The sequence below is a fragment of the Sinocyclocheilus anshuiensis genome, unplaced genomic scaffold, assembly GCF_001515605.1.
Source record: "Sinocyclocheilus anshuiensis isolate Anshui unplaced genomic scaffold, SAMN03320099.WGS_v1.1 scaffold624, whole genome shotgun sequence".
Classification (NCBI taxonomy): domain Eukaryota; kingdom Metazoa; phylum Chordata; class Actinopteri; order Cypriniformes; family Cyprinidae; genus Sinocyclocheilus; species Sinocyclocheilus anshuiensis.
In genome coordinates this window covers 495,419-510,267 of record NW_015554128.1, presented here as the reverse complement: position 1 = coordinate 510,267, position 14,849 = coordinate 495,419, and the positions used below count along the sequence as shown (strand labels likewise).

Sequence of the window (14,849 nt, the reverse complement as noted above, 5' to 3'; positions counted from 1 at the left end):
TAAAATAGAAAGTAATTATTTTAAATTGTAATCATATTTCACAATATCACAGTTTTTACTGTGTTTTACTGTTTTCAAATAAATGCAGCCTTGGAGAACACTGTAAAATCTTACAGACCCCACATTTTTGAACAGTAGTGTGTGTGTATAACTAAATATATACACAATATATTCTCTGAAAACAGTTAATTCCTTATGCAGTTTTACTTTTCAAGTAAAATTATCTGGTTGTAAAGATGTTTGGATATTTTTACTGTAAAACAAGACAAAACACTGAGTAGAAAAGGTTTTTTTACAGTGTAGATATTTTTCAGTTATCTATGCAAATGCTTACAAAAGCCTTCAGATGTGTTTATTATCAGAAACACATACACACACTCTTCTACAACCATGTCTCATTAAAGGCACCAGAAATAGAATGAATTCACGTTTCAGCATTGCAGCATTTACACGTTAACAGCACACAGACATCATGCCCCCACAGAAAACACTGCCGTTCTCAGTTGTAAGCAGAACTGTAAATGTCAAGAGCAAACAGCCCGTGTGTGCCAAATTTTCTGCATGGTTTAAATGGCCACGTCACGACTGTGAGTGATGGAGTGCCGCCCCATTCAGCGTGCTGTGAAGATGAAGTGTCAGGCGGTGAAATGATTTCCACATCTGCCGCTGTGATTTCCTGTGGGCTATATGAAAAAGCTTTCTGAACGTCATGCCCTAAGGAGGCAAAAAAAAATCATTTTAGAGCAGCATCTGAAAACTTCCCAATCACAGGTGCTGCTGCTGCTGCATGCCATACACATCTGCTTCTCTGCCCCGGTGTTTCCTCCGAGAGTGGAAATTAGAAAAAGGTGTTTGAGAAAGCTAAGAGAGAAGGAGCATAGAAATTAGACCAAGTGAAAGAGAGCAAAAGACATAGAGGCAGCAATTTTTGAATACCAAACATGCTGCATTGCAGTTTCTTTGGATCTTATTTGCAAGTTTTCCCCTCGTTTTCAGTTACATACCTTCATTTTATCAGCATAAGCTTTATTTGAGAGTGCATGAGCAGGTGTTTTAATTAGGGCAAGCTAATTAGGCCAAAAGACCCCTATAAAAATGCCCTTCACAAGTTCTAAAAGTCATTACATTGGATCATCTTGATGAGCATCTGGGCTATTAGTTTGCACTGTGGCTGTGTTTCTAACAGAATTCAGAAGAAAAATCTTGTCAATTACGCACACTCGTCGTTTTGAAGAATTTTCTAGTCATTCTTTTCTGTATAATTAAAGTGAATGAGGACTGGGGCTGTGAAGCACCATAAAAGTGGCCCATACAGCTTATGTAATATTTAAGTCTTCTGAAGTCATATGATAGCAGTTGTGTAAGTCAATATTCACTAAAAATGTTGTTGTCCGTCTTAGATCTCATTGACACTTTCATGATTCATGAATGTTTTGTTCACTGGAATTGGAATGATACTGTTCAGTCATTGATTCATTCATTGATCTATGATTTATGAACAATTTGTGAAATGATCTGGTTGGGTCATTGATTCAGTGACCTGAATCATTGATTCATGATTCATTAATGATTTGTTCACGGGAACTGGAATGATACGATAGTTGATTCAACAGTCTAATCCAGAGAAACTAACTCAAAACATGATATGTTTTAGATATTTTTAATGTAAAACATTTTAAAACATTTTTTGTACTATTCCCAACATTCCTTAATTTTATATAGCTAGCAAAAATGTCTAGCTAGCTAGATATTCAAACTGACAACTTGTGAGTCTTTTTGACTAGTTGAATTTGGTTCACTCAAATTCACACTCACATTGAGGGGAAAATATGATTTCTTGTGCTGTGGGTAGTTACGCAAACTATGGATCTCTGATGCGCTCATTCCTGTGAAAGTGGTTTCAGACTCGCCAGGCAAATCTATCTTTGCCAGCTCATTGCAAGTTCATCCAAGATGTTTCGGACGGCTTTAGAGTGTTTGTTTGCTTGATGTCAAGTCTGTCCCAGTATGTGTGACTGCGATATCTCCCCCTCTCCCTCTTCTGAGACCCCCTGTTCCATTAGGATGACAAAGGCAATAACAGATTCAATTTAAAAATGGACACAATCTTGCCGACAGAAGTGGGGTGGGATTTTGAGTATGTATGTGTCTGTATGTGTTTAAATCAGACTGAAGGGATAGAGACAAATAAAACAAAAGGGAAAGTGTGTGTGTGGGTGTCTGGCAGGCACTCACCTGTGTACGCTCTGATGGATCTGTAGCCTCGGGCTGGACGTCCTCTCATCCTGTCCGTTGTCAATCATGCAGGCATGTCGCCGTGTCTCCTGTGGCGTGATTAAAACACCAAACCCTCATGTGTGGGGTGCCAGCTTATTAAGTCTCCCAAGCAGTCACACATCTCATCACAGAAGCTGCAGTGAATGAGGTTTTTCTTCCCTCTCGGACTCACATTCTTGTCAGGCAATTTGACAGGCGCCTTTGGCTGACAGACACCCTCACATCTTATATATAGCTACAACCAGTCCTTCCAATAGCTGACCAGTAACACATCTGACCTTTCCATATATGTGTTTTCATCTGTGCAGGTGACAACGGACCTGAGGAAGAAGTGTACAGACTCGCACACGGGCACGTCCGCCTCGGCTCCCCTGGCCGCTGGAATCATCGCTCTCGCTCTGGAGGCCAAGTGAGTGATGACAACAATGACACCTGTCTCTACGGACAGACATACACACACATGCTCTACGCACTCCTGTCCATCATTCCCCCTCATCGGTTAGACTTCATTACCCCTTGTGCATCATCTTCAGCCCTCTGACACACTCTGACATCGCCTTGACATTGCTCATCCCAAAAAATGAAGGAGAGATTGAGAGAAATGGGTGATGACTGCCAGTCAACACTCCTCGTTCGGGGGACGATTGACCCCATGGCCCCTATACAACATCAAGTCATCGTGCTCGATTAAAAGCTCCTGCAGAGTATTTTATCCTGTACGCTGTGAGGAGGTAATAAGACATGGAAATTACTTCTCACACAAGCATCAGGTTTCTTTGTCTTTTGTGTGTGGTGGAGTCACGGGGCTCCTGGTTCACACACAGTGTTTGTGCATGTGTGAGTTCAGCCCCTGCTGTTCAGGGTCATAAGCCCCGCTGGTGCCGGCTTTGATCGTGCTTGCCCCCATAATGAAAGAGACTGGGATGTTTTTGGAGGCATTTTTTATAAGAACCTCAATCTCTGTTGTCTTTCTGTCACAACTCTGCTCTTTTTCATCGGTTGGGAGTCTTTGTGATGTTGCCCTGTAGGTGACTTTTGAACGTCTGGGTGTAAGAGAGACAGTCATGCTCATTTTCCACTGAAATGTGTGCTTGTGCAGAAGCCGGTGCTTGGACAGGGTATCTGTGAACCTCTCTCAGAACTACCCTGTGATTTAAAATCAAATCATAATTAACCTGTATTGTAAAATCACATCTATATTATATAAAATAACATATTTATTTATTACATTTTAGACATGTATAAACTATAGTTATAAATGTATAAAGTTTAATTAGCGAAATTTATAAAAAACCCGTTTTATATATATATATATATATATATACACAGACAGATATATATGTATTTTCTATCCATCTATATATATTTGCAAGTCTCTTATGCTCACCAAGGCTGCATTAATTTAATCAATAATACAGTAAAAACAGTATTATTGTGACATATTTTTAGGATTCTTTGATATGTATCGATAGGTCAAAAGAAAAAAAATTTTTAAAATAGAAATCTTTTGTAACATTATGTATTTGCTGTCACTTTTGATCAGTCTGATAATTTAATGTTTCCTTGCTGAATAAAATACAAATTTCTTTCAAAACAAAAAAAACTTGCTGACCCCAAACGTTTGATATATTTTCTTTTATTTATATAGACATATTTACTTATTTTTTATTATGTTACAGTTTTTCTGTATTACAGTTATTCTGGATTTCTGGATTTTTCTCTATATTACGGCTGTCAGTTTAACGCGTTAACTTAATTAGTTATGAAAAAATAACGCGATTAAAATATTTTAACGCAGTTAACGCACTGGCCCCCAGACCTGTACATCATCTACATTCCATACAGTTGCCCGTTGACAAATATGATGCAGGGCAACAACTCCATAAAAGCAGTTATGCACTAAAATTCAAGATATTGGGGCAAAAAATGCCCTTGTATGAGTTTTTGTCTCATATTTATATCATATGATAAGCAATATCACACGAGCAGCGAGAGCAATATAACACGAGTGCTGTTTTTGTCACGAAGAACACGAGTGCAAATGTGATTTTATACAACAGTTCAGTAAATAAGAAGTCAATATTGTGCTATATTTTAAACACAACATTGTGTGTTTTTGTTCAATTTTGCCAAAGAAAATATTACCTATAAAGCCACAGCAGAACTGTTGTGCATCTCCGCGCAACACTTTCTGAATGAATCCTCGTATTGAACGAATCGTGTGAACCAATGATTCAATAGTCTATTCATAAAGTGAACCGTTTACTTCATTCCTGAATGAATCAGCCGTTTGAAAGAATCGACTGCTGGTAGTTTTAGTTTCTTCTTTAGAGTATCATTTAATTTATTTAAAAATAAATAAACATTAAGGGATAGTTCACCATAAATAAATAAATTCTGTCATCATTTACTCACCCTCATGTTGTTTCAAACCTGAATTACTTGGTTACAAACTTTGTTTAAATGGTAACAAAGCTGTTTTGGTCACCAATGACTTTCATTGCATGAACAAAAAAATACTGAGATGTTTCTCAAATTATCATCTTGTTCCATACTTACTGTTAGGCCGTTGTAGCCTTAAACATTTAACACAATAATAGCTTTAAATTATCTTTTGTGGGTATTTTTACCCTGTAATTAATTAGATTAAAAATCTTAATCGACTGACAGCCCTAATACATATATATATATATATAATCTCAAAAATTATATATTATATAATAAAGGAAAATACGTTTCTGAAATAGCTATGCGGAGACAGGATTGTCCGCCATCTGAATGCATGTCTCAGTGCTTCTATTGTAATTTATTGATTATAATAGGAGTGATCCAGTGCTGTTTTGCATAAGTGTAGCCATACTGTTGTTGTTATGAAATCTTTAAGTGGGGAGGACATTATTCCACCCCCTGTCCATTAATAGATTCCTGGTTTGAGTCCAGCCTGTTTAAAGGCTCTGGCATGTTTTCCAGCACTGGCACCTCATCTATATAAAAGGATATCTGTTATCTGTGCAAGTCTTGCCATGTACGACATGAGAATTTCAGTAGTCGTATATCTATTAATCACTATATGTAAATCTCTACATCTGTGCTGTGGCTTTAGGTTCATTAATCGTGCATGTGGCATTATGAATATACATGCTAAGTCATTTATTGTGAGGTCAAAAATATTGAAAGCTTATGAAATGGATCCCCTTCTTCATAAATCACCCTGAAAAATATATGGACGTCAGAGCAGGATATTTTTCATACTGTTCCACGGCGTACATTTACGCTAAATCCATCTCATTTGGGTGGAAATGGCTTGTCATGCACGTATTTTCAGCAGTGCTTTATGTCCAATATCAGACGTGGTTTGCCCTGAAATACCCTGCTGAGAAATAATAGGGCTTTCCAAGCTTGGCCGTGGGTTCCACAAGTCCCAAAAGCCACTTGTTTCTGCCATGTAGAGCAACAGCCGACAAAACTAATAAGCTTGAGTCGTGAACCAAGGAAATACAGTTATAAATTTAATCTGATATTGCTGTTTTCAGGGAATACAATTTTGGGTCTTCATTTGAAAAGAAAAAAAAGGCCTCGTCGGCTGTGTAATTACAAAATGATGCATGGCCCCCAGGACGGAATATTTCCATTTGCAATTTTGCTTTAATTATGTGTCTTTCAAAAAGACATCCTGTCACATCCAAGAGGATAATTATGTGCAAATTATCATTTGAATATGAAAATAAATCTGTGGCCCTGCTGCAATGTAATACTCTTATCACTTTTCATTTTTCATACGACAACCAGCATGAACCTGACCTGGAGAGACATGCTGCATCTCGTCGTAAGAACCTCACGTCCCGCCCACCTAATAACCAACGACTGGAGGACTAATGGCGTGGGGCGATTAGGTAAATGATGGTTCACGTAACCAATCAGAGAACTACATTTATTTATAAATTAGTAGACATGTCTGACCTTGTTAGTGTTCCATCTGTCTCTCTCTATGTGGCAGTGAGCCATTCTTACGGCTATGGTCTGCTGGATGCTAGTGCCATGGTCGCTTTGGCCCGGAACTGGAGCAGCGTGGGGCTGCAGCACAAATGTGTCATTAATATGCTGACCGAGCCCAGGTAAGGACGGTCAAACACCTCATGCAGCACAGGCGATACATCAATACACCAGATAGCTAATGTCTGCTATCTGAGGAGCCAGAGGTCACCATTTAAGGACAGGCAATGAGACACATGAAGTTGACAGCAAAATTACGTTTCATCATTTAGTTGCTGAGTGTAATTTGCTGAGTGTAATTTTAGATTCTTCTCTGTTGTAGGGACATAAGAAACCACCTGGTCTTCAGCAGAAGTGTAGAGGCCTGCTCTGGGCAGCTGGACTTTGTGAGCTCTTTGGAGCATGTGCAAGCCAAACTCACCTTCTCCTATAACCACAGAGGAAACCTGGCTGTTCACCTCATCAGCCCACTGGGAACTCGCTCCACACTGCTGGCTCCACGGTATTTTCTTTCAATCTTATTGACCCCAAACTTTTGAACAGAAGTGTATAATCGATGCACACCGGCATGTACAGACTCTAAATGAAATCAGCTCTCAGAACATGCATCTGATGTCCAAGAAAACACAATTATGCACTTGTCTGGCCACATACAAACACAATTCACCCCATTATTGTTATAAAACATAATTATTTGGATTGTAAATTCAACTCAATTAATTTTATCATCGTATTCAATCTTGTTTAAGCTTCTCAGATAGACGGACATGTATAGAGATATCTTTCTCTTGTGTTTGTCTTTAGGCCTCAGGATAACTCAGCCGAAGGGTTCAACGACTGGGCATTCATGACCACTCACTCCTGGGACGAGGACCCTCGGGGAGAATGGACGCTGGAGATTGAGAATGTGGCTGGACTTAATGATTATGGTACTGCAATAAGCTTTTCCTTAATCAGTGTTTTGTCTAGATTTTCAGTGCAAACATCTAAGCATCCTTTAAAACAAGATAAATTTACTTGAAAAAAGGGAAATGGTTGGGAAGAAGATAAAAGACATTTCAGAGAATAAATCTTGAATCAAGTTTATTTTTCTTATCCCACTGGCAAATAGTTTTTTCTTGTTTTGAGAATAAATCTCTCTAAATTGTGTTTGATTTATGCTTGAAACAAGAAAAGAAACAATTTGCCAGTGGGATTAGAAAAAGTCAACTTAATTCAAGATATATTCTAGTCTAAATATCTTACATAAATTGCTTCTCAAGTGTATTTATCTTGTTTTAAGGATGTTTAGTCATTTAAGGATGTGAATGCCATTTGTGTTTTTGCTGATCATCAAAGCATCTTTAAAGTTCAGTGTCGTTTCTACAGGCGTTCTTTCACAGTTCACCCTCATCTTATACGGCACCGGCTCCAGTGCCACAGATCCGTCCATTTCCGATTACACCCGGCCTTCAAACAACAGCTGCAAAACCTTTGACACCCAGCAGGTCTGCATTGGTAAGACACACACACACACACCTTGGACCAAAGGGCATACAAATAAACACACACATCCCTTAACAGACAAGCTTTTAAAGGTGATGACATTCATGACCAGAAGAAAATATTGACACATTCAATAATTCCCATAGCAAAACCTCTCTGTCATATAGAAATTTTCATATGTCTCAGTATGACTACCCACTGTGCTTATGAATATTAATATATGTTTATGCGTATAAATATTGCAAAACACTTGAGAGTGATGCCAGAGAGGTTTAAATTAGATAAACTGTGCATTATTAATGAAGTAGAAAAGTTTTTAAATCCTGAGCCTCTCCTTGATGAGAGGTCGTACCTTGCCAAACTTCAGAGGGCAGTAAAAAAAACTTAATTTGTTAACCAAATGCTCAAGTTTATTATTCATAGTTGCAATAGAGACTTTATGATGGATTTCTCCATCATGGCCCCATATTGTGCCTGCAGTACTGCAGATTGCTCAAGGACTAATATTTCATATGGCTCTAATTTTTCATATGGTGTTCTTTAATTGTTACTCTAGGCAGTACTGAATTTTACTAGGTGAATAATCTGTCCTATTTGGACCAGAAAATGAGAGCAAACATGAAATGACCTTATTACCTTTATGGTCCTATTCCAGAAACATTCTCCTGGCAATTGTGCAAATGCAAACGTGAATGCTTAGCTCGTGTATTGAATGTGTGCAGACTTTAGCACATACTTAATGTGTGTTCTTGTGCTACTTTAGTGGCAACAAATCACAGTACCAAAGGGTGCAAAATAAATACCTTCAAATGTCTGTGCCTTTGTTTTTGACTGGGTACCTAGCTATAAAGATGTTGACAGTTTAACTACCTTTCCCACAATGACAGTAGTTCAGCAGACAGGTTATGCTAATACAGTGAACTTAACAGTGTCCAACAGTGAACAGTACTTTTGTGTGTGTGTGTGTGTGTGTGTGTGTGTGTGTGTGTGTGTATATGTGACCCTGGACCCCAAAACCAGTCTTAAGTCGCTGGGGTATATTTGTAGCACTAGCCAAAAATACATTGTATGGGTCAAAATTATTGATTTTTCTTTTATGCCAGAAATCATTAGGATATTAAGTAAAGATCATGTTCCATGAAGATATTTTGTAAATTTCCTACTGTAAGTATATCAAAACTTAATTTTTGATTAGTAATATGCACTGCTACGAACTTCATTTGGACAACTTTAAAGGCGATTTTCTCAGTATTTAGATTTTTTTGCACCCTCAGATTCCAGATTTTTTAAATAGTTGTATCTTGGCCAAATATTACATCAACACATACAAACCATACATCAATGGAAAGCTCATTTATTCAGCTTTCAGATGATGTATAAATCTCAATTTCGAAAAATTTACCCTTATGACCGGTTTTGTGGTCCATGGTCACATATATTTATTTATATATATAGCCACAGTAGCTGGCATGGCCTAAGTTATAAATAAAAAAGTTTATTACCTATTTCATTAACTAATGTTAACAAATGTAAAGTGTTGCCAAAAATGTGTATTTCCCTATTCACTTTCATTCCAACCTTTGAAACAACATTTCTCTTCTGCTGACAAAAAGCAGTGCTGCATGAGCAGGGAAAACTAATATTAACTAATAATATCATGACATGACTCCATCTGTTTCTCTCAAAATTGTCACATTATGAAAGTTAAATGTGTTTCAAATGCCATTTCATGTTCGTTAAAGATTCGTAACATCTGCGACTAAGCATTCTTCCAATGTCTGTTTTCCAGAATGCAGCACGGGTTTCTCGCTTTTCTTGCAAGGCTGCGTGAAGTCCTGCCCTCCCGGCTTCAGCTCTGGGCTGCAGGTGCTCAACTTGTCGTTGGACAGCTGGGTGGAGCATTCTACTGTACAGGCGTGCCTGTCCTGCCACCCGGCCTGCCTGACATGCTTCGGGTCCGGAGAGAACGAATGTCTTTCCTGTCCCCCCCACAGTCACTTAGTGGTCACTTCTTGTTTGCACCAGAACCAGCGAAAATGGCCCAGCATTCCCATGCTCCAGCACGAGGTGGACCCAAACTCAGATAAATCCTTGCACAATCCCAGCCTATCCTCGAGATTGCCGGCACTGGTGGCGGTGCTCAGCTGTGCCTTCATCCTGGCCACTTTCGCAGCTGTTTTTGTGCTGCTTCAGCTGCACTCCGGAGCAGCCAGTTCCCCGTTCTGCCGGAGGACCAAACTGCCGGTGATGGAAATGGGTGGAGGGGGAATACGAGTGGGCTTCGGGTTCGGACTCGGGAAAGTGTCGTACCGGGGGATCCCCACTGTGTGGGGGGACGAGGATGCAGCGGGAGGGATGAACTCTGAGTCCGACAGCGAAGAGCTGGAGTATCACAGCGAAAAGACTGCTTTTATACGGACTCAGAGCGCTCTTTAGCACCACATATAGGGTTTTTTTTTTTTTACATCTGTCTTCCTTGTACTGGGACACAGAACTAGTCTGCACTACAGACTTATAGATCCACTGCGAAGTTTGTGTGTGTGAGAGAGAGAGAATGCCATATATGAGCTATAATGGTGCAATTGCAGTTTGACGAGGATGACCCTAACACGATTAAACCCAGGACATCTCCGCTGCACTGAAGATTCCCTTTATTTTCACCTTTATTTGTCTTAGTGGTCTAGCTCTAATGCCCTGAGATTTGAACCACTAAACAGGATCAATACCATCAGTGTGTGTGTGTGTGTGTGTGTGTGTGAGTGCCAGCTGAGCGCGTAGATGTGTTTGTTGTGCGAGTGCATCGTTTGAGTAACTTTGAGTGACTTTGTAACACAACAAAAGGGCTGTCGTTTTTTTCCAGTCAACTTTTATTAAAAGTTTGGACTGTTTTATGCACAAAACTTCTTGCACTTCTGTAACCTTTATATTTTTCTGCCATTATATCCTTCATCATTTGTGCGATAAGTCCTTACTTACACCCTGACAATAAAGTCTGCGTTCTGCTCTCTCTGCTAGTCAAAGGCAGCTCCGGGACATTTCCACTGATTCGATCAGGGATGGTTTAACTGTGCATAATTTCTGTTGCATCAGAGATGTTGCAACAGCATCAGCAAAGTGAACCATAACAGCATGGAATTAGATAACACGCAAACCTCTGCCTACGAAGAGCCTCCGGCACGGATTCAGAACAGTGGGAATCACAGAAACAAGCGATCGAAATGCTGAACTGAAACGCAGAGATCTTATCTGTCAGTCAATGTAGATCCAGCACCGTCTTAGATTGATTTGTGAGCTCTACATCAGAAATATCTTGATAAACATCACATTTATGATTTTTTTGTTACATCATAAAAGTTTTATCCTAACATTTGACTTTACTGTAGTTTTTAAGATAATTTAGGTTTGTTTTGTCTGTTCTATCTCTCAGCTAATTAGCATGTACCTTCACAAATGGCTCAGTGAGTATCTATTATGGGTTTTCAATAGCAGTGTTTGAACAAAAAGGAAACTTTGTCCCAGAGGTTATTTTATTGATTTTCACATCTGAGTTTGACTTCAAAACTTGTCTGTACTAACACAAAGAAGCCTCAAGAGGAAATGTGTCATATATTTCCCAAAAGGTCAGTGTCAATGCTGAGACATGAATTCAACTCCTATTTGTGGAGCTCTGGTTGGGTCGTTTTTTTTTATAATCATGTGACATTTGAGTGCTACAGAGATACAATGGCACTATAAACCATACAGTTCAACTGATCCAAAAAGCTAGTATACTGCCTACATAGGTAGCTACCTTCTAAGGCAGCATGCTAACCGAAAGAGGAGCTCATAAATAATAGATTTGGAGAGCCCTTCATAGGCAGCCACAAAGGCAACTCAACTCATAATTAATTTAAATAGAATTGACTATAGCATGCTGCTAAGCTAATGATGCAATACTCTAATAAGAATAAAAAATAATTTTTACAAATTGGGTAAAAATAAAAAAATTGGGTAAAATTGTTTATTTTATATTTATATTTATTTATCATCCATACTTAGAATAAATAACTCAATATAATTAATTACCGTACTGTTTAAATGTTTTATATATATATATATATATTACTGTATTCAAAAAAATTATTTCAAAAACATTCCAAAATCTTACCAACCCGAAACAGTTCAGTCTTATTTTATATTAAACTACTTAACTCTATTTAACTATTTAGGTCAGTGTCAATGCTGAGACATGAATTCAACTCCTATTTGTGGAGCTCTGGTTGGGTCGTTTTTTTTTATAATCATGTGACATTTGAGTGCTACAGAGATACAATGGCACTATAAACCATACAGTTCAACTGATCCAAAAAGCTAGTATACTGCCTACATAGGTAGCTACCTTCTAAGGCAGCATGCTAACCGAAAGAGGAGCTCATAAATAATAGATTTGGAGAGCCCTTCATAGGCAGCCACAAAGGCAACTCAACTCATAATTAATTTAAATAGAATTGACTATAGCATGCTGCTAAGCTAATGATGCAATACTCTAATAAGAATAAAAAATAATTTTTACAAATTGGGTAAAAATAAAAAAATTGGGTAAAATTGTTTATTTTATATTTATATTTATTTATCATCCATACTTAGAATAAATAACTCAATATAATTAATTACCGTACTGTTTAAATGTTTTATATATATATATATATTACTGTATTCAAAAATATTATTTCAAAAACATTCCAAAATCTTACCAACCCGAAACAGTTCAGTCTTATTTTATATTAAACTACTTAACTCTATTGAACTATTTATTAATTACATTTAATTATTATCCATAATGTCAGTATATCTTCTGTATTACCAAAGGTGTCATCACTTTGTGCTTGAACCGCTACAGAATCAATATTCCATGGATGAATTTTTCCACTAAGCTTGTCGCAATGCATTTTGGGATTAGTTTATACATGCTGAACGCTGGCTTAGAGTGATGTGTTTTAGAAGGCAGCATGATGTTGCTACCTACCTTTTGGATCACCGAAACATGTCTATGATGCCTTAAAATGCGGTCTCATTAGATGTGTGCCATTCTGAGCTATATCAGACACAATGAGCGTGATTCGCTAGAACACATCTTTCAGCATTGCATTAAAGCATTTAACAGTTTTGTTGCTGCTGTCAATACTGCAGTCATTAAATTAATTACAAACATCTGTTGCATTCGTCTTTATTTCATCATATTTAAAAGTACTTGGAAATCTGTTGAAATGTTTGGGTTTTTTATTGATGCCAATTTGCCATAATTCACATGGAGATACGCACCATCGGTCTAAATTAATAACGCACACATTATGCACTTCGCTACACGAGGATCATCAATATTTCACGTGCACTTCATAGGACGGCAAACTTTCCATGTTTCCATGACGGCAAAGGAAAACTTACACGGACTGTTTTTCATTTCAGCTCCCAGAAGTGGGAGGAGAGAACTAGTTTATGGAAATGGCACATTTAAAATGCTTTCCATAATTAGTTCAGCTAGGAGGAACGGGATCTCATATTCAGCGCTGGAAGCTTCTGCCTATTTGGCATTATAAGTGAGACTGATGCTGCTACATACATACTACTTGAGCAATAAAACAGAAATATGGATAGTCCAGCTACTCATGTTGTTTCTCATCTTCACTGCTCTTCTAAGGGAATATTGGAAATATTTTTCCCTCGTGCTCAGCTCACTCCCTTTGATTTGCCATACGACCGGTGTTGTGCCGAATTCTGCACCCCTGCCAGATTATGCACCCCCTCATTGAAGTCGCTACCTGATTGCCTAATCCCAACCCCACCCCTAATCCTAACCCCTCCCCCACACCTACTCCTAAACCTACCAATACTAGGGGATGCATAATCTGGCAGGGTGCAAATTTCGGCACTACACCGGCAATGTTACAAGCGTGTCTTTGACTAATAGTACAAGAATCAGTGCCGCTGTCAATTTGCACTGTCGTATTTTTACTTCCAAGTGCTGCGAAAATCTGCTGAGCGCACCTTATTATCCTCCTTAGATGTTCCACAATTGTTTAATAGGTTTTATCAGCCTCGTTAATGGGTAGAAGGAGAGGTGCAGATCTTCAGTTCCTGCGAGACAAGGCACTATTTCTGTTCTTTTAAAATGATTCTATTAGGCTGAATTTTGTGATGTAATGTGTTTGTCGTGTTCTTTGAGGAAAGGCACAACATGCTCTTTGGAGGTAAAAAAATAAAAAGTTGCTGACATTCAGAACGAGTAGGTGGTGCCAGATAGTTTGAACTAAAGCTTGACTTGCATCTGAAGCAAATATAAGGAATTTCAGAGCTGGTGTGAGGATGCTTATATGCTATCGAGTGACAAGTGCAGCTTAATTTTGCAATAAGCATATTGTTTATTCACTCACAAATATGCTTTGATCTTATTTCAGTGAAAATTCTGTTTCAAACTGGTTTTAAATCTTGTAGAGCACATAAGATGTTGTGAACAATGTTCACGCTTCTCTTTACTATAGAATGAATACAAGAGCCGCCAAGCTTCAAAAATAAAGCGTTATAAAACTGCTTCATGTGACTCGTGTGCTGTCATCTGAAACCATGTCATATTAGTGTAAGAGACAAAAGGGAATTTTAAAGGGCCGTTCACACCAAAGACGATGCCCCAGAGGAACAATATCATTGTAATCGAATAAATAAAAAAATAAAAATAAATATATATATATATATATATATACAGTGCCTGAATGCACTGTAAGTCGTTTTGGATAAAAGCGTCTGCTAAATGCATAAATGTAAATGTAATCAATTTCAGAACATTTTTTTCCCAGCTTATGAATGACAAAAACATTGACAGCCAATCAGAATCCACCCAGCTCAAGCATTTAAAGTGGCAGATGACAAAACTGCAGCATGTGTTTATAATAAGCAGTCCGTTACTGTGTGTTTGTGCATACGCTATAAAGTTAGAGTTGTTGGTATGAACGGTCTTTAGTCTCAGTTCACGGCAGATGAGTCATATGAACTACTTCCTGGGGCTTTCTGGTCATTTTCAAAGCTTTACAGCCCATTTGTTCATTGTATGGGAAAAGTGC

The 14,849-nt window shown here is 38.2% G+C and overlaps 1 protein-coding gene across 1 annotated transcript in view; it reads left to right on the top strand.

Annotated features, from left to right (window-relative positions):
• The window catches only part of LOC107670216 (furin-1-like), a 119,775-nt gene extending 107,507 nt beyond the window's left edge, over positions 1–12,268 (top strand). Inside the window, exons 10-17 of the mRNA XM_016462749.1 lie at positions 2,586–2,686; positions 6,067–6,170; positions 6,275–6,392; positions 6,593–6,772; positions 7,075–7,199; positions 7,639–7,767; positions 9,545–11,375; positions 11,964–12,268. Coding sequence (XP_016318235.1) covers positions 2,586–2,686; positions 6,067–6,170; positions 6,275–6,392; positions 6,593–6,772; positions 7,075–7,199; positions 7,639–7,767; positions 9,545–10,191 — 1,404 coding nt within the window. The 3' untranslated portion in view covers positions 10,192–11,375; positions 11,964–12,268. The remainder of the gene's footprint in view (positions 1–2,585; positions 2,687–6,066; positions 6,171–6,274; positions 6,393–6,592; positions 6,773–7,074; positions 7,200–7,638; positions 7,768–9,544; positions 11,376–11,963) is intronic.
• The last annotated feature ends 2,581 nt before the right edge of the window (positions 12,269–14,849 follow it).